Consider the following 20,263-nt stretch of genomic DNA (forward strand, 5'->3'; position numbering starts at 1 on the left):
TTCCGGACCCTTCTCCAGAATTCCCAGCCCCCAGATCCGAGGCGGGGGGGTGCTCGTTCCCAGACCCTTCCCGGTAATTCTCAACCCCAGACAGCCGAGGGGAGATGTTCCCCCCCCGGTAATTCCCACTGACGCCAGGCAGGAGCAGCACCCACGGGATCATCCCCAGGCCTTTCCGCAGCAGTCAGCGTTTGGAGATCACCGAGTTACGACCCTGAGCGCCCAAGGGCTGCTCCGGGCTCGGGCAGAGAACAAGCGGCCCCGTCAGGCTCCCGGACCCCCCTGGCACGGGGTGCATCCCTCCCCAATCCACGTGGCCTGGCCTCTGGTTTCTTACTCTGTTCTATAACAGCACCTATTCAGAAGCAAGAGAAAGAAACCATTAAGATGAATCTGCAAAGCAAACTGGGACAGGCGTAACTGACCAAGGAGTGACATCCGTGCAGCTGGAGAGCTCAGTGATGCTGTCTGTCTGCAACCACCACCGTCAAACCCTGCTTGGAAACTTATTAAAAGCCTAAGGCTACAAAAGAGAGCAATGCCTTAAGAAAAATGCCATTCATTCAACTTTGTATTACACTAAAAAGTCAATAAAGAAATATTTCCTTAAAAAGCACAGAAAACAACCCACAATGTCAGGACACATAAAAGAACCGGGACGGGGAGTATTTTGAAGTTGCTGCCAGAACCTGGCTGAACACAGAGCAGTGAGGTCACCGGATCTCAGAAACATTAGAAGCCTGCAGCCAGCACACAGCCATCTCCCGGCCTTTCTTCCACAGTGAGGACACACCGGGACAAGCCAAGGGAGGTATCTCGGGACTGGAGCGTGCAGAGCAGCACTCTCCCATCCTGCTCTCAGTGCTTCTCTCCCCCGTCACTTGGGAAGGGCTGACTTCACACCCTGATTTTTCTTCCATTTCCCCATCTTCCAGTAGGAACAGAATTCTTGGTCACAAAGCCATCTGCTGAAGCCAGGCACCAGGAAGAAATCATTCCTACCCACAAAAGTAAACACAGCTCCTTGCAAAGCCCCATTTATGTATTTCAATGTCAGAACAACAAATATTTCTCTTCCAGAGTGTGCAGGACTGGAAGGAGCCCTGCTCTGCCACGTCGCCCTGCAGAGGCAGCCAAGGTACGAGGCCGGAGAGCAAACAGGATGTGGCAGGAGCAGACACAAACACAGTCCCTCCTTCCCTCTGCCATCCTGCACAGGCAGTCCGTGCCCTCCAGCACTGCACCTTCCCCCCGTGGTGGAGAATTACACCGAGAAATCAGCTGCTGCATGTTTAAACACACCACTAATGGTGGCTGAACAATTTTACTTCTAAATGAGCTAATTAGTCTCTGTACTTACTGAAGCTGATAAGAATCATTCTTTTCTAACATTTACTTTAGAAGATACGATTTTTATAACAAACGTTTTTTGTTTCTGTTGCTATTGTTTGCACAGTGGTAACTTTCCACAGCCATGGCAGTGTTACATCCTCCAAAATGAACAGTTGATGTTACAGGTTATCTTTCACACACAAAAATTTGATCGGAATCAGCAGCTTTTTAACAAGACTTGATAAAATTAACATTCCTGAAGCTCCCATTTACAGAGTAAGGACAGAGAGTCCTGTCAGTCCCAGAGTTGGGGGAATAAATATTTAATATTGCTATTGCACAAAAAAAGTCAAAAAACTTATGCCTTCTTTTTTTTTTCAGTATTGAAGTTTCTGTATGAAAAAACAATACAGAAACACATCACTGTTTTCCGAGCCCACCATTTCTTTGTAAAGACATAGCACAAAGTAGAACAAAAGATTTTTTTTGTAATACAGGGCATTTAATAAATTAATGGATGAACTGCTTAAACTGGTGGTACATTCTCACTGTAAGTACAACTATTTTTCTGACAAGGCAGATTTGGTTGTTCCTCAGCACAAAGATGGTTTACATACATGAGGAGGTAAATGCTTATTTGGCCACAGATGACGAAGCTCAAGTAGAATTTGCTTCTTTCTCCACGTCATCATCGTCGTCAACAACCTGAAATCAAATCCAGAAGTGGTTTAGATAAACAGTTTAAGCTCTCAGTCCTGCAGGATTTATTACATTAAATCCCTGCTGGGCCCAAGGAGAACAGCAGTTATTCCACACCACTGAACGACAATGGGCTCATGAGGAAGGTAAGAAAATCTGGCAATCCAAAATGCCAGGAGGAAACGTGCTTTAATTATAGGAGCTGGTCAAGTTACCATAAAGGCCATGGAAACAATCACTCCAGAGATCAGGTATTTCATGAGAAAGCCAAAGAATCTGCATTTCAAGGGACAAAGCTCGTTGCTTTTTATCACATCAAGTCACCACAGCACAAAGGTAACAGCAAACAACTGTGTCCAGCTCTGGGCTCCTCAGTAGAGGAGGGGTGTGGCACACCGGGAGGAGTCCAGCGAGGGGTCTCCTCCCTCTCCCGCTGCCAATGCGATCAGCCAGCCCTGCCCAGGGCCACTGCTGCTGCTCAGGCCAGCCTGGCACCCACAGCACCCAGGGCTGCTCCCCAGCCAGGCAGTCCCAGCCCACGGGCTGGTACAGGACCTTGCAGAGTTCTCCATCTTTGCCAAGATACAGCTTCTGACTTGGAAAACCTGCATCTCTACATCCCTGGTTTTCCCTAATTGCCAACCTGTTCCTGCTGGAAAGGGATAAAGAGCTCCTTTTCCACTGAAAAGAAAACATCTGTGATCTCTCCCCAGCCCACCTGTTCGACGCCTTCGACCTCAGGGATGTAGAACTGGAGCATGTTCTGTATCCCGTTCTTGAGGGTGATGACGGAACTGGGGCAGCTGGTGCACGAACCCTGCAGCTTCAGCTGCACAATCCCATCCTCAAAGCCTTTGTAAATAACATCACCACCATCTTCTTGCACTGTGGGCCTGACGGAACACAATATTCAGCCTAAGGCATGTAGAGCTGAAACACGGATCCTTCCAAAACCCCTCAGTAAAGCAACACTCAATACTCACAAAAACTGTCAAGACAGAGGGATTTAGTCAGTATTTCTCTACAACTACCTGGTTCACATTTCCAACAACTCCTACTGTGTTGGACTATCTAACATAGAAACTTTCTCTGTAGGACAGTAGGCAAAACATTATTGCAATGAATGCAGCAGTGTATGAAGGAATCACTGAAACTTTAGGGTGGAGAGTGAATACCCTGGAGCAGAGCTCGATCCAGCCTGCACAGGCACCCTGGCTTGCCTGGAGGCCCTCTCCACATGCAATAATTGCCTCAGTTACTGCCAATACAACAGGGGCGTGTACCCCCAACAGGATGCAGCGCAGCTGTCACCTGTGATAAGAAGCCCTGCTTCCATAAATAAATATGCAGTTCTCCACAATTTACGCAGGACAGAAAATAGCTCCAACTATAAAAGCTTAATCCTGCTCAGGGGTGAAGGAACCAGCTCCTGATAAGCTCACCCCAGTGCCGTGAGCATTTCTGCAGCCTGCCCTCCCTTTGCCAGCCACAAATGCCCAGCACTGTAGCTCTGTCCCCATAGCAACATTTTTCCAGACCAAGTTAAAACCATCAAGTTACTCTTAACAGAAGCTCTTTATACTGATTTCCAAAATAACTCTCTGAGAACTACAGTCCTAACAGAAAAATCTGTGAACCTGACACATTTATTAACTCACCACAGCAAATTATCTCCATTCCAGAAGGCCAAAGATCATGATTTAGAATTCCATTTTTCTTACTTGAATTAACTTTCTGACACACTACAGGACCTTTCAGATGTACATTCCCCCCATCCTGCACCTTCTGACAACTCCTCTGCATTTAATTCTGATTTGCTGGACAATAAATGCTCTATGTGTAGCCTGGTTTATGTATAACTTCTGAGAACTACCCTGCTGTAAAATGAAGGAAGATACATCACTGCTGGTATTCTCATCAACAGCTTCTTGGTCCATTGATGGGTACTGGGGGAGGAAATGAAAGAAATGAAAAGGTGGGAAAACCAGAATTTTGGGCAGAAATTCTGTGCCTGTTATGAAAGGCCCCTCGGAAATCAAGGACTGACACACTCCAGCGAGCTTAAACAACCAGGTACCCGGCAGGAGCATGAACATTACTGTCACAGCTTTATACAACTTTATACTTGGCTTCTGGCTTCAACACTTAGCACAGATGTTTGGGAAAATGTTACAGCTAATTTCTACTTTTCTTCCTTACTCAGGAAAATCAGCCAGCACCATGTGTCAGCTCTGAGATAAACAAATTTTTAAATTAAGTGATATCACTTTAAATGCGGCAACTAAAAAAAAAAAATAAATACAAAGGCCCAAGTTCATCATAACTGCTATGATTCTGATCCACAAACAAGTTTCTGGTTCCTGCAGTTTGTGAGCTGGGGAAGATGTCACCATCAGATATCACAAACACATCACACATCTTCCCCTGCATCTCAAATGTCAAGTCACTTATTGCTTTCAGTTCGCTTTGGAAGGCAATTAATGAGCACAGAAATATTCTTCAGGTAAACAACACAATCCACAGCCACTCCTGAGACTTCATTAGTTACCACCAGCTTCCGAATTCAAGCTGTGGTAAAGCACCACTAAAATCACAACGGAATGCAACGACAAAATCCATGGAAGCCCAGCATTTTCCACTAGGAAATTTTCCTTTGGAGTATAAACTGCTTTGGAATACTTGGAAGGGAAGGACAAGAACAATTAAGACAGACATTAATACAGAGAGAAAAAAGTGCCTGTAAAAGCAAAGCCTGTGCTGTTTCCAGCACTTAAAAGCAGCCAGATTAAAACCATGGACCTGTCAAAGGCACTGTGGAGAGCAAGCCCAGGTCTTGCTCTGAAGTCACTCAGCAAAGAGGACTCTGCTCAGCACAGGAGCTTCAACAGGAAAACCAGAGAGAGTTTTCAACTGAACAGCATTCCCAACTCTGGCCAGTTCTGCACTCGAACCCCTCCACACCAGGTGCCGAACCATGAAATCACATTCCCAAAGAAAACGCACTGTTCCCTAAATAAACCCAAACCCCAAGACTAACTCACTCATCCAGCAGCAATGCTCCCTGTTCACCTGATTCTTGTATCCAGCAGCTCCTTAATCATCAGTACAACTTCATCATCTTCTTCTGAAGCAGCTTGGGAAAAGAAAAATGTGCAAGTCAGAACACAGAGAATTCCAGGCTACAAATTCCTGCCTGAGTTCATCTTAACAAGTTTTTTATTTAAATTCTCCTGCATGCTTTTCTGAGGGAGAAGTGGAGGCTCTTCTGGATGGCACAAAAGCTAAACCCAAAGGCAGACCTTGGCCTCTCCCTGAAGATTTGATTTACCTGTGTCTGTCCTAGGTGCCTCATCAGTAACCACAGGTAAGCCGGAGGCAAAGAAATCCATTATAGTTGCATAAATATCTGGTTTCAGTAAGTTCCAGTCCAGGTCTTCACTCTCCTGTGAGAATCAAAAGAGGGGAAAAAAAACCAATGAAAAAGAGTACCTGCCTGCTGCTGCTGAGTTACACAGAGATTCTGATGTTAAAAATACCCTCATGGACTCTCACATTTGATGCACAGGTTGGACTTCATAGTTCTGTCAAGTCCAGCTTTGCCAAAGAAGCTTAGTCAGACTCAATTTGTGACAGTCAAAAGAAAGGTCTCCTTGTCTGCAAGCCAAGCAAGTGCTTTTAAAGCATTAGCTAAAAAGGTGTGGAAGTCTCTAAAATAAGTTATTATTGGACACATATTTTTACCAACTGTTTCAGAGACTCAAGATTATCAATTTACCAATTTATCATTCCCTGAATTGCCCTGCACTCTCACTGCCCAGCTCCTACATAACCCCTTATCTCTGGTGCCACAGGCCCCACACCTTGTGCAAACACACCTCATCCTGGTCCTACAGCGACTCTGGGACGTGTCCACAGCTCACCCAGCCCCAATCCTGCTCCACACAGAGCCAACTTCCGAGCTGACCACGGGCACAGGGCTTCAGCCAGTCCAATGCTGAGCATTTCCAAGACCAAAGAATCTACAGCTTCACTGGGAAGCCACCTCCAGTGCTCAGCCACACACTGCAGTTATTCATTTTCTTTTCTATTAAAGGTAGCTCCCTTTAGTCACTTGTGGACACAGCCTCTGGACCTTCCACCGTGCCTGTCCAAGAGCCTGGCTGGATCTGCTCGATGGCCATTTCCAGACAGCTCATCTTCTAGCACAGCCAAACCTCTGCTCTGCTTACCTTGGTGATTGTGATGAAGTCTGGTCCAAAGAAAACACTTTTAACTCCTTCAACCCGGAATAACTGTCTGTTAAGGAAACAAGAAAAAAAAAATAAAAGGCAAAAATGCACCCAATCTAACAAATTGAGTTTTAATTTTAACAATTAACAATATGGTTAATGAAAACACAACAATTGCATCAAAAGAAAAAAAAATAATTAAAACTGATGCAGGTAAATACAGTGTAAGGCTGTGGTTTTTGTAATTACAGGGGGAAAAAGGATGTTCTCTTGAAAGACTGGAAAACATCAAAAATGCAATGAATGAAGGAATCAGAAATCTTACCACAAAAGCATGTGTCCTGGAAAATGATAAAAGTGATTTCACAATACTCACTCGAAAGAATTTCTGCACATGAAACAGCTGTATGTGCACTGAGTGTTTACACCACTAAATCAACTGGACTCTGAAATTACTTAAAACTATGGAATTATGCAAGTGCACCAAACCACCTGAAATAAATTAAATTATTTTCTTCCCTCCCTCTCCTCCAGGGAGCTTTTGTTAAATCTTTGGAAAACTAATATTCGCTTTTAAAACAAACAGTCATCCCATTTACAGAAACTGTAACCTGGGTTTAGTGATGCACAGAGCAGGCAGTTTTTCCCATGAACCTGCACAATACACACAACCAAGCTGGTCTGCCCTGCACACATGGCAGCACATACATGGTCTTGGATGGAAATGTCTATTTGCAGACAGATGACAACAAAAAGCCACTTTCTGACAGTCGATTTCACTCTGCAACCCGATGCACCTTGGCACAATGAGATCCTACAGCTTCAGCACTCTGCTAACACGCCGTGATGTCCTCAGAAACCTTTCACACTGGATTTATTACTGCAAGTCACGGAGCTCTGCCTGCAAAAATCCTGTTTGCTCTCAAACAGCCCTGCAAGAGACCTCTGGAAACATCAGAACTGTGTGTTTGATAACCCCCCCAGCTCCTGGAGGGAATGCCACAGCCAACAGCTTCTGCTTTTGCACAGAATTCTGCCAAGGTGCATAAAGCTGCCTTGGCCTGGCATCTCCAGGGGTAACCCACTGCAGCATTCCTGGGTATCACCCCTGGCCTGAAGCCCTTCCACCCACAGAACACACAGAGTTTGTTTTCAGAGACTGATGTGAAAGCAGTGACACACATGCAAAATGGGTGCTTCCAAATACTCCCAGAGACTTGTGATGGTGCTCCAAGCCCCTTCTATGCCACGACATATGAACTGATTCTTACTCCAGGTTGTGCATTTGGGTTACTGAAAGCTGCACTCCCAAGACCTGTTACAGATCCAGCCCAAAATAGGGGCCTTTCTTTGAGCAAAGCACGAATCTTCACTGAAGGAAAAATCCACTGGCTTTGAAGTTCAGCCCCAGCACCTGCCAAAGTGAGCTACTGCATTTATTTGAGAGTATTTGGAGGCTATTCACTGACTGTTTCCCAGTTCTGAAGTTACATGATTTCCAAGTAACTACTTGCATGAAGAGTGTTCTGAGGGGAATGAATTTGAGAAATCAGGACCAGAGGTCTCGCTGACGATGCATCAACTGCTCACAAATACTGACTTGTAACCCCTCTCAATCCAACTACATGAACCCGACCGTGGTGCCTTCTGCCATGCCAGAGCTGTAGGGAATACAGACAACCAACCTTCCCAGCTTTTATCTCAGGCAGCACTAAATCTCAAATCCAAGCAAGCTGCTCCTAAGGAGGAGCAGAATGATCCCAAGCTGTGCTTAAAAGCATCAGTTGTAGACACAGAGCCCAGACCAACCCCCAAACCAATGATGATGTGTTTAATAATACCTTGCTAAAGGTGAGCAGTATGCTGCAGCTGGTGTAGAAAACTCCATAGTCCTCGATTCCAGCACTTCCCTTCCTGGAATAAACTTCAAGCTATTTGGATTTGGTGTGTCCTGAGTTTGAATAAACATGCCTCTTACTGGAAAGACAAAAACAAAGAAGAGAAGTAATACAATCAAACCTAAGGAGCTTAAATGAAAGTCAAGTCCTGATTACTCAGCAAGCCCAGGGTGATCCCTCTGCTCCAGAGAACTGCAGCCCGGGCAGCCATGAGGCTCTAAAACACAACACGAGAGCCTTCAGAGCCACAGAACACTGGCAAACACGGGCACATCATCTCACAGGAGACAGCACGATAAAAGGAACCTTGTCTTAGCTGCTTTTGTTAGCTTTTATTTACTAAAAAGCATCGAGCTGCATGAGACTCTGAAACTAAAATTAAGAAGAAACTTCTGCCTGAATAGAATCATTTAAATGATATTTCCATCTGTGACTAATTCCATGCAATAGCACCTGCAGAATCTTTTTGTCTTAGACTGTTTCTGCTCCAGCATTGAGGGGCAGTTGTTAAATCTGCAAAAGCACAAAGTTTTCTGTGGTACCAAGTTTCACAGGTTTTTTTTTTTATTTTTCTTCCTTTCCTGAGCATTGCAGCCTATCAAACACGTGGCAGGTACAACAAACTCAACCTCAAATTCAGGGTAACACCAAATTATGGATAATATTAATGGAGAATCCTGTCAATGCACCACACATGGATGCATGTTCAAGAGCAGGAAAATTCAAAAGAGAAAATATTGAAGCTCTGAGAATGAAAAGCTTCACTTGCAGCCTTCCTGGGCTCTATCTGGATGGTCAGCACTGCATTACAACCCACCCAGGAATTGTTACCACTCAGAATGAACAGCAAACTTTCAGCATTGCCATGGGACATAAAAACCCACAACATGCTCATCTGTTAATTTTTAACTGCAGGTATTTACCTGCACGATGCCACACAGCAGATGGAAGAGATGGCTTCTTTTGCAGAAGTTGGTGGAAAGGCTGTCGAGTTGTCAGATTATGATCTTTTAACAGCATATGACAGAACCTAGAGAAAAATAACTTTACTAACAATTTCCAAATTCCACATTTGCACTGTCCCAAAGAAAGAGTATGGCAGATGCTTTTAGCAGCCCCGGGGACTCAGCAAGACACACCTGGGGTGGTGTCATTGGCTCAGGCAAAAGTAAAGGGGGGAGAGCAGCGAGGAAAAAGGAAAAAAACATTAAAAGGAAAAGCAAGACAGAGTGATGGGAGTAACAGGTTTCAGTTTCACAGCTGTGAATACCTGATTTCTGTAACTGTATGCACAGCCAACAGCATCCGGGTATTTCAAAGCAAAGCGAACATCAGAAAATGAAAACAAAACCCACTTCATGTCACAGACTAATTATTACATACTAAGTATCAATTATTATCTGGTTCCTCTCCTCCTTACCAACTATGAGGGGGGAAAGCTGGCAAACTAAGTGAATACCATCTGCAGGGGCTGTTCTGTAAGAGGCTGGTTCTCTCTGGGGTCATGGGGCAGAACACAAGCACTGCACAGAGGCCCAGAAGCCTCAAGCATGGAACAGGAGAGCAGCTTTGTCTCCTGAAACGAACATCCCTGCCGTGAGGGCAGGACACATGAACACAGAAACGGTCTAAATCCTGTTATTTGCTTGCTTTTGTGGGTTTGGGAGCAGGTAGAAACCACAACAGGATGGGTAAGGAAGGTTCCCCAGAAGTTCGCTTTTCTCCCTTTAGCTAATAATGATTATATCCCATTTTACAGTGCTCAGCACAGAGCAGGTGTGCCCAGCGGCACAGCGTCCCCCTTACTGATTGATCTTGTGCAAATTATGGGGGAGGAATTTCCTCTTATTTCGTGGCCCTGAAGATACAGGAGTGGGGGGGTGTAACAGCTCCTCATTGCCTGATCTTCTGCACACGTGGGGGTGCAGAATTACCCCTCGGTGCAGGGTCCTGAGCGGGTGTAGGGGGAATTACCCCTCACTGCAGGGTCCTGAGCCGGCTACTTGGGGAATTACCCCTGACTGCAGGATCCTGAGCGGGTGTAGGGGGAATTACCCCTCACTGCAGGATCCTGAGCGGGCGTGTGGGGAATTACCCCTCACTGCAGGGTCCTGAGCGGGTGTGTGGGGAATTACCCCTCGGTGCAGGGTCCTGAGCGGGTGTAGGGGGAATTACCCCTCACTGCAGGGTCCTGAGCGGGTGTGTGGGGAATTACCCCTCACTGCAGGGTCCTGAGCGGGTGTAGGGGGAATTACCCCTCACTGCAGGGTCCTGAGCCGGCTACTTGGGGAATTACCCCTGACTGCAGGATCCTGAGCGGGTGTAGGGGGAATTACCCCTCACTGCAGGATCCTGAGCGGGCGTGTGGGGAATTACCCCTCACTGCAGGGTCCTGAGCCGGCTGTGTGGGGAATTACCCCTCGGTGCAGGGTCCTGAGCTGGCTGTGTGGGGAATTACCCCTCACTGCAGGGTCCTGAGCGGGTGTGTGGGGAATTACCCCTCATTGAAGGATCCTGAGCCGGCTGTGTGGGGAATTACCCTTCACGGCTCTCCCCGGGTGTGCAGGGCTGAGCACTCCTCAGGAGCTGCGTGTCGGGAGGAACTACCAGCTCGGGGCTGGAAAGGGCTGAGAAGGAGAAACCGCCTCTCGCTGCCCGCCATGAAGAAGCGTCACCCCCGTCCGCGGTGGAGAAAGGAAGGGGAAGAGCAAGGAGCACCCAGGGCGGCCCTGGAGGTCGCGGTGCCGCTAACTGCGACACGGCCCCCTTTCAGTCGCGCGGGGAAGGGGCGAGAGGGGCCCCCTCCAGGAATAAGCCGAGCTCCCTCCGGGAGAAAGCCGTGCCGGGGCAGCGGGAGCCGCGGGCCCCGCGGTCACCTACCGCCCGCCCAGCCCCGCCGCCGCGCAGAGCCGCCGCGCCGCCGCCATCTTGGCGCTCCTCGGGGCCGCTCCTTGGCGGCCCGGGCACGGCGGCGCCCCCTGGCGGCAGCGCCTGAGGGGGACAGCGGCCCCTCATATGGCGGAGGCGGTCGGGACGGAACGGCCACCGGGGCCAGCGAGCCCACCGGGGCCAGCGAGCCCACCAGGGCCACCGGGGCCAGCGGGGCCAGCGAGCCCACCGGGGCCAGCGAGCCCACCGGGGCACCGAGCCCACCGGGGCCACCGGGGCCAGCGAGCCCACTGGGGCCAGCGGGGCCACCGAGCCCACCAGGGCCACCGGGGCCAGCGAGCCCACCGGGGCACCGAGCCCACCGGGGCCACCGGGGCACCGAGCCCACCGGGGCCACCGAGCCCACCGGGGCACCGAGCCCACCGGGGCCACCAGGGCCACCGAGCCCACTGGGGCCACCGAGCCCACCGGGGCCACCGAGCCCAGCCGCTGCCGGCACTGCCAGGGCCGCCACTGCTCCCGATGTGTTCCCGAGTGTCACACCCACGCGGCCGGTAAATCCCCCGGGGACGGCCCTGGGCAGCTGTGCCAGGGCTGGGCAGCCCTTTCCAGGAAGGAATTTCCCCATTGTCCACCCTGAGCGTCCCCCGGCCCAGCCTGAGGCCGTTCCCTCTCCTCCTGTGCCCGTTCCCCGGGAGCAGAGCCCGACCCTCCCTGGCTGCCCCTTCCAATCAGGGAGTTGTGCAGAGCCACAAGGCAGCACGAAGTCTCTCTCAATGGACACTTACACCAAGACAGAAATGAAATTAGGAAGTGCAGCAAAGCCCAAATAATATTTTGCACTAACAAAGTCTTGGCAGCTGAATGCTACAGAAAAACACGTTTAATTAGCACACAGTGAGCCTCCACGTCTCCCCGTGCCCCAGATGTCCAGCTGCACCAGCACTGCATTAACACCACTGAGGCTTTGCAGGGAGGGCTCAGGGCTTTGTGCTGCCTGCAGCTGCAGCGCTGCCCTGGATGGGAAGGATTCTCTCTGGAATATAAACTGGATATAAACCGAAATATCCTCTGCTTAAAGCAGCAAGATCAGTTTGACTTTACAGCTGCCAGATGAAAGAGCAGGGCCAGACTCAGTTCAGCACTTAGGTAGGAAGAACTCATTAAAACCCAGATTCCCTGTATGCAGCAGAAGTATTTTCCATGGGGAGGGGAGAAGGAAGGCACAATGGAGACGGTGGTTGTCATCAGATACAGTTTTAATAAAATGTACATAAGTTTACAAGTGGAACATTTCTTCATGATTACCAGGAACAGACAATCCCAACCGGAGTGCAAAACTTGAGCCCAGGGATCTGCCAGGCAGAGGTGCCAGGGGGACAGGGAGAACGCGGCCCTTGGGACACAAGTCACTGTGGGGCACTGTGAGTCGCTGTGGGGACCACGGACACTCCCAGCTCCACGTGGACACAAAGGAGTTTCTCCCACCAGACTCGGTGTGTAGGATGCATCCCACACCAGAGCCAGCCCCCTGCCCTCCCACCCCATCCCTTTGGAAGCAAGGGATCAGGAACACTGGATCACATTCTCCCTCTAACTTCACAGGGAGTATTTCTAGGTGTGTGTGAGGGTATTTACCCACCTACAACAGAAACTACAGGCCGTGGGTTATTTCTAGAAACACTAATGCAGCTGATCAGGTTTCAGGAATGTGTTTCAGAACTGGAACAGGATTTCACTGTCATGATACTACTGTAAAAATGCTTTGGGGTCTGTCAGTGTGCTCAAAGGCATCGATTAAACACCGTGAGGAAAGAAACAAAAACCCACAAATATTCAACTCCCCAACACAAAAGTCTTTGGTGGAAGCTGAGTTAAAGTAACCGATTACCACTTTGGAGTGATTGAGTTCAGCAATTAAGCAGATCTCGCCCGGTTTTGCTGCGTTGCACTGAGGACACACTCAGGCCTTGTCGCCAGTGCTCATGTGGGGTCGGGGTCACGAGCTCAGCGTCACCGAGGGCTCCACGTACATCACAGCCCGAGTGTGCGCTGGCTTCGGGAGGCTGAAGTGTAACCCTGACAGCCTCTGACTGGTGCCGAGCTGGCTGAAGGGAGAGGGGACACGGGGACAGCCCCCAAAGCCCTGCAGCAGCTGGGGAGAACAGACCCCCCCAGCCTGGCCCAACGTCACGGCAGTGAGCACAGATCCAACTGCTTGTTTCACACACAGAAACTCTGATTAATCACCTTGGAAGAGACTTTAGTGCATTCAGTGGGTGAGAACCAAGAGCCAGTCCCTCTCCCAGCAGGAATCCGGGATTGTTGCAGGGACGTGAAAACACTCTGTGCACGAGGACCCGGGGCAGCGAACACCATTTACCTACAGCATTACATGAAACCAGTGGTTCTTTTCAGAACACTGATTTCAAAACACCCCATTGAGTCTGTATAAATCTTACTTCATTAAGATCACTGATTGTGTGGCAAATAATTAGCATGATTCTTCCCCATTCATTAAAACAGTAAACTTTAGAGGCTATGGAAATGAAATTTCCACTTACAACTCATCACACTGAGGCTGCAGCAGTGGTAGTGCAGGATTAGGAGGAACACAGGCTGGAAACGAGAAGGGTATCGGAGTAACAGGCATTGAAACTGAGTTTTCTGACCATAACCAGAAGTCCGATTACTTTATGAGTCACATGCAGAGATACAAACGAGCTGCCTCCACCCCCAGAAGAGATTTAAAAGCGTTTAAGCACTGGATGTGTCTGGCAGGATCATGAGCTCTGGGGCACACTTAACCTGCTCTTCGTGTAAAGTGTCTGAAGGACAGAAAAGCTGCCAAAATGCCAGCTGGAAATTCAGCCTGATCTAAGGCGGGCAGGGCTGGAGTTGAGCCCACACACCTCAGCACACCTTCCCTTCCTCCGAGCATGAAGGGACAGGCTGATGCTCCTCCAGCATCAGCTCTGTGGGACCTGTGGTACTGACAGAAGCTTCACAGAATTATTCAGAAGCAATTTTTCAAGTAAAAATGAAGAGAAGGAAGGAGAATCTGAATCCAGTGAGCAGAGGTAACACCTTGAACCTACATGGTTCACACAAGGTACCTGCTCACTCCAGCAAAGCACCTCCCTGTTCCACAGGTTCATCCCACAGCACCAAGGCCTGACCTCCCTTCCAGCAGCTTCTGAGCAAATTCAGCAGCTCAAGTGCAGCTCCTGGCTCAGTGTGGCTGTGACACAGGCTGGTGTTGGAACAAGTCTGGGCCCTCACACTCACTCTCTTGAATTCACAGTTTGCTGTCACAGTCATTCTCTATGTCTCTCACTGATCCCATCCAGCAACAAATGACTTGGGGGAACAGATACTTAAAACAAAAACCACCTTTCGGGTGTGTATTTACACAGAAAACTAAACAACAAAACATAATAACAGCATCAGCGTTGCTGAAGAAACATCTCAAGGGAAACCCAGAAACTTCTTTACAGTACTTCTGTTTTCAAGAGGTGGTGATGGAGGACAGAAAGCCCCATAACCACCACTATGCACCAATATTTATTAACTCCGAGTGCAGCCGCGCAGGGCAGGAGGGTCCCAGCTCCACGAGCTCCCCCGACCTGGGCTCGGCTGGTCACTATTCACCAGCAACTTGTGGGAGCCAACGTGGCCTCCCTGCATTCCAGAATTCTCCCTCCTCACCCCAAGGCTCTAAGAACTCAGTCCAAGCTTTTCCCTCTCCCTTCCAGGCAATCCCCACATCCAACAGAACACTTGGCTCGTCTCTTGCAACTGGAAATATTTTGGAGGGGAACTGAATTAAGGGAAGGGAAAGGGAACACAGAGTAGCTGGGGTTTCTTTCCAAGACATTGTTCCACTAGATGAGGCCTGATGAGTTTAACATCTCAACAGACTGGGAATAACACAGAAGATACACAAAAGATAACAGCCAGCAACGGCAATTAAAGGCCATCAAAGGAACATCAACTCCACACAACACCCCTGGCATGGTCGGAGACACCTGGCCTGGGAGAGATAAGAATGAGGACCTAATTAACATCGGAGGCAGAGAGAGATCTGTACCCAATAGGAAACCAAGTACTAAGAACTACGTAACCTGGAACCAATGAACATCGAACCAATGAATTTCTATGGCGTTTTGACTGTATAAAATATGTGCAAAATCTCGTAAAACTCATGAGTCATAGAATGATTTTCTGTACACACCCGGGCTATGTGTGGATGAAATTATTTCTGTTGCACATCCTGGCCAGATATTTCTGGCCTCGATTCTTTAACACTAAGAACGTTGTTGGAGGGTTTTTGTTTTTCCCGCAGTTTCGGTGCCACGGGGAGCGGGAGATGGAGCGGGGCCGGCCGGGAGCGGCTTCTCGTGCCCGGCGCCCCGCATGAGGACACGGCCGAGAGCCGCGGCAGCGGGGCACCCCGGCGGAGGAGCCGCTCCGGGCGGAGGAGCCGCTCCCGGCGGAGGAGCCGCAGCCGCAGCCCGGCGCCGTGAGGGCGAAGCAGGAGCGAGAGCATCACTGTGGCAAGGGGAACGAGGAGCGGAACCAGAGACGCCTGTCAGAGCAGGAGCGGCGGCGGTGCGGCAGCGGTGACCGGGACAGGCACAGGGAGCACTCGGACCGAAAGAACCCCAGTGACGGGCCGGGAGCTCGCGGCCATGAGCGGGACATGCAGAGCCTGCCGGAGCAGCAGGCAGGGAGGGAGCTCTGCAGTGAGAGAAGGCGAGAGCACCGGCAGGGCACCGAGGGCAGCGGCGACCAGTCCGAGAGCAAACCCAAAGGAAAAGCTGCTGTGAAGAAGGAGAAGCCAAGCTTCGAGCTGTCCGGGGCACTGCTGGAGGACGCCAACACGTTCCGGGGGCTGGTGATCACGTACAGCGAGCCCCCCGAGGCGCGCATCCCCCAGACGCGCTGGCGCCTGTACCCCTTCAGGAACGAGGAGCTCCTGCCGGTGCTGCACATCCACAGGCAGAGCGCGTACCTGCTGGGCCGGCTCCGCCGCACCGCCGACATCCCCATCGACCAGCCCTCCTGCTCCAGGCAGCACGCCGTCTTCCAGTACCGGCTGCTGGAGTACACCCGAGCTGACGGCACCGCGGGCCGCAGGGTCAGGCCCTACATCACCGACCTGGGCTCGGGGAACGGCACCTTCCTCAACAACCAGCGCATCGAGCCCCAGCGCTACTGCGAACTGAAGGAGAAGGATGTGCTCAGGTTTGGGTTCAGCAGCAGGGAGTACGTTCTGCTTCATGAATCCTCAGATAAATCTGAGGCCAGTGCAAAGGACGATGATGAGGATGAGGAGAAAGAGTCTGACAGTTAACAGATGAGGAAGAAATTGGGGAGCGGCAGAGGAGAGAAACTCCTTGCAATTGAACAGGCCCACAGTACTCTCAAGTCCATGCTGTTAAAACAAAAAAGGGGCAGTGTAGGGATGGGATACACCTCCCACGAAAGACTGCAAAAAGCCTTATATGTTCTTAATTTTTTGAACTGCATTCAGAATGACCTAACCCCAGTCCAACACCGTTTTAGTGTATCACAAATTCACTTAGAAAAAGCTCAAGTATATCAATGGGAAAGCCCCTTTCCATTAATAACCTGGGGGTGAGGATATGCTTGTGTTTCCACAGATTCCAGTCCACGATGGGTACCTGCAAGGGTGGTCCGACCAGCCTTGGTTACTCCAGCTTCATTGTTGGGAAACTGAAGGAACAAGATTAATGGAGCTTGTTTAGTGACTGGTTTGTGGGGTTCAAGCCGTAACTAAAGATTTTTACACAAGAAACGGTATGATTGGTGATTCTGAATATGTTGTTTACAACATAACATTAATACACGGAGTTTTTATAAAGGGATTTAGCTGTAAGATACTTATCTGATGTTACTTATATACATTCCTTTGGTTGATTGTAGGTTGTTCATGTTACCATTGATTATTAATAAAAGTTTGTTTGTAAGGTATTTTAGGGAAACCCTCCCAGTCAAGGCCTAAGCTCTGGCCAAGCTCTGGCCCTGGCTGGTCGGGAAGTATGCCATCAGACCCAAGTATTTCTGCACCAAAATTGTCATCAAGTCCCTTTGACTTGCTGATTTGGTCTTATAAAAGCTCGACCCCCTTTCGAGATAAACTTGGAAACCTTGCCCAGGAAAGATCCTCCAGGTCCTCACTGTGAAATGGGGCTCCCCAGCGACTGCAGACTCTGGGTGATGGTAAAGTATGATGACATAACACTTCAGAAGGAGAGCAAATGAATTTTGTTTAGGTTCATCCTTAACCAATAGGAAAGCAATAGGCAGAATTCACTTTGAGTCAAGCTCTCTGCCAATACAAACCAGTCTAAGAGGGCTGTGGCCTCTGCTGAGTCACACCACATGAGGTACATCACGAGAGTTATGGAGCTGTTTACATCATAAGATTTCCCCATAAGGTCTACTTTTAATACTGTAAATATACATCTCTCCTTTACCAGAAGCAGATTTCCAGGTCCTACGCTTTGGCATAGACCAAAATACATGTGTAAAAGTGAAAGCTCTGCCTGATTGTTTGCACAATTGTTTGATTTTCCAGCAACAGCAACAGCCTGATTGCTTCGTTGGCGTTCACAGCATGAAGGCACTGTGAGTCCTTCCCTGACTCCGGCCCCAGCCCCGGGGCAGCAGCACTGCCACGTGTTCCAGTCCTGGGGGAGCAAAGCCGTGCTGCTGCCACAGCTCTGCTCTCACCAGCACTGCCCAGACTGGCATCAGACATCACAGCACGGCTCTGGATCCGTGGGCACAGCACCCACCAGCACATCTGGAGCCATGGCTGCCACTGCTGCCGAGCAGCAGGAGTATCACTGATAGCAAAAGTCACAGTAACCCCTTAACCTGTGAAATCATGTCTTTTCCAGAGCATTAGCAAGTCCCGCTTGACTCGCTCTGTAATTAATAAACCTTTTAATTCATCTTGTAGTGCATTTATCCACCCAGGACTAGAAAATATGGAATACTACTGGTTTGAGAAAAGCATCTAAAAAAAAAATAAATGGAGGGAAGACAGTGAGAGGAGGAAGTTGAGAAGCAACTGGAAAGGATACGAGGATCCTGAGAGGCAGGCATTCGGACAAACATAACTTAAATGGTTCAACTATATATCACTGCAAATAGAGTCCTGACCAAAAATAATAATTATTTTATATATATATATTGCTATATGATTCAGTTCAGCTAAGAGGTTCGAGGTCCTGCACGAGGTGGTCCTGCGGGCAGCACAGCCCCCAGCTCCCAGCACATTAAGGCTTCTGCTTTGCTGCTTTGGAAGGGAAGGGCGCCGAGGCGAAGGGATCCGCACCGGGCAGCTCCATAGTCCTGGAAGACAGTGGGACAACAGCGACAGACCCTGCTATGGCCTGTCTGTTGGTCTGAGACACCACTTTGTAAGCAGCTATGGGCTTGGCTTCAAGGCCCGGCCCATCTTCGGGACTGTAGTGCCGGGAATACTTGGACAGGGATTGCGGACGGAAAGGCTTGTTGGCCACGGAGCCCAGCGCGGCTTCCGGGGGCAGCGCGTGGCCGTGGCTCCTCTCACCGGCCACATCGCCCTGCTCCGGCAGCACTGCTTTAGCAGGGACGCTCTCCTGGGCCTCCACGGCTCTCACGGAGCAGGGATGGAGATTGCCTGGCTGAGCAAACCCAGCAGAAGGGTATGGAGCTCTCACCGAGGCCACGGACCCGTGTGCTGCTGAATCCAGGCAAGGGAACATTGGGTGAGCTCGGCCATCGCCTCCTTGGCTTAGGAAAACGGGTGGTGTGAACGGCTCCTTATGGGAAGTCAACTCTTCCATGCTTTTCTTCTTAGTGAAAGGGGCTCTCAGAAATACATCTGCTTCCTCTGGATGTCGTAGAGCTGCGCTGCCCTTGCAGATAAAAGGAGCTTTGGTAAAGACATCCACTTCATCAAGCACCTTCCTGGAGCTTCGGAAAGGAGCCGTGGCAAACACATCCGGTTCGTTAAAAACCTCCCCGGTGCGCGACTGGAAGGCCGGGAACAGCGTCTCCCCTGCTCTGGCCTGGGAGTGGGGATCTTCTTTGGAGGCCTCACGCCTCTCCCTGGGCACAGGCTGCAGGAACCCTGGGCACAGCTTGCACGTCTCCTCCTCCTCTTCCGAATCCATCAGTAAAGGCCTGGACCCGCTGCAATCCAGAATATCTCCCTCATGGTCTGTCCCCTCTCCTTCACTGCTGTAGAAGGAGCTGTTGCTTGAAGGACCATCTCTGGCCAAGTACTCTGACTCTGAGTTGTGCTGCACTTTCACCTCCAGCATCTTGGGCTGACCCTTGTATAAAGCGAGTCCATCACTGCCAGAATCTCCTTTACAGAGCTCAAGAGCTACAGCTGGGAACCGGCCCGGATCCCTCTGCAGACCTACAAACACAAGAGAAGAGTGTTAGTGACCCAGCTCCAGCTCCTTGGTCAGCAGTCACAACGAGAGGTACATTACACAAGAATGTCACGCTTCTCAGATGGAAACCACCACCATGCATGGAAAATGGGCAGGAGAGGGAGGGCAAATCAATGAAGATAAAATGCCAGGGAAGGTGTTTGCAGCACAGCCCAGGGACACCACGGGTACCACTGCTCAGAGGATGGGAGATGTCTGACACACGCATGGGCACACACAGCACCCTCAGCACCATTCCATGAGGTTTCTCTCCCACCCACCCGTGACGACAGCCACCATCACAGAGTGTTTCCCTTCCCAACGCTGCTGCCCGAGGGAAGCTCCAGCAGACAGACAAGTTCTGTCACTCCATCCTGCACTGCTGCTCTCCAAGCACATCTATTGCTTGGTGTAGCCTCTCTTTCTGTGGGCCAGCCCACAGATAAGTGGAATTGCACTCGGGCTTGTGGAAACCAAAACCTGCTAAAATAACAGGCCGATTTCAAAGACTGAAAGTCAGCCTACAGCTTTTAGGGAATCCTAAGTAGCAGCTATTCCTTTTAACCACTGCCAGACAAATGGTTTTCAAACACTCCATACCATGACTTCAAATCAAGGATCATAGCTACAATGACCTGACTTGTTTCTGCATTAGCATAACAAGGCAGTGCAGGGAGAGGCTGTCCTGCCCTTCTCCAGCTCCAAGAGCCCACCAGAAGGCTGAGTTTGCCTTAGACTCACACAGACAAAACAGAAG

General features: G+C 49.8%; 3 protein-coding genes across 3 annotated transcripts in view; 1 reads left to right on the plus strand and 2 right to left on the minus strand.

Moving 5' to 3' along the window:
* Positions 1 to 1,515: 1,515 nt before the first annotated feature.
* On the minus strand, positions 1,516 to 11,109 carry NFU1 (NFU1 iron-sulfur cluster scaffold). Its single transcript, XM_039564418.1, has 8 exons — positions 11,039 to 11,109; positions 9,082 to 9,188; positions 8,102 to 8,237; positions 6,261 to 6,327; positions 5,360 to 5,474; positions 5,101 to 5,164; positions 2,750 to 2,924; positions 1,516 to 2,037 (listed from the first exon to the last, which is right to left on the minus strand). Exons 1-8 carry the CDS (start codon positions 11,083 to 11,085, stop codon positions 1,990 to 1,992), a joined length of 759 nt encoding a protein of 252 aa, XP_039420352.1. The 5' UTR covers positions 11,086 to 11,109; the 3' UTR covers positions 1,516 to 1,989.
* A 64-nt stretch (positions 11,110 to 11,173) lies between these two features.
* Positions 11,174 to 16,403, plus strand: SNIP1 (Smad nuclear interacting protein 1). The gene is given in 5 exon segments (XM_039564163.1): positions 11,174 to 11,185; positions 11,232 to 11,601; positions 13,028 to 13,094; positions 15,393 to 15,559; positions 15,562 to 16,403. Coding segments are annotated over 5 exon segments (1,458 nt in total).
* Positions 12,289 to 20,263, minus strand: part of AAK1 (AP2 associated kinase 1) — a 78,191-nt gene continuing 70,216 nt past the window's right edge. Inside the window, exon 18 of the mRNA XM_039564332.1 lies at positions 12,289 to 19,490. Within this exon, the coding sequence (XP_039420266.1) occupies positions 18,358 to 19,490 (1,133 nt within the window). The 3' untranslated portion in view covers positions 12,289 to 18,357. The remainder of the gene's footprint in view (positions 19,491 to 20,263) is intronic.

Source organism: Corvus cornix, chromosome 22 (assembly GCF_000738735.6).
Source record: "Corvus cornix cornix isolate S_Up_H32 chromosome 22, ASM73873v5, whole genome shotgun sequence".
NCBI lineage: Eukaryota > Metazoa > Chordata > Aves > Passeriformes > Corvidae > Corvus > Corvus cornix.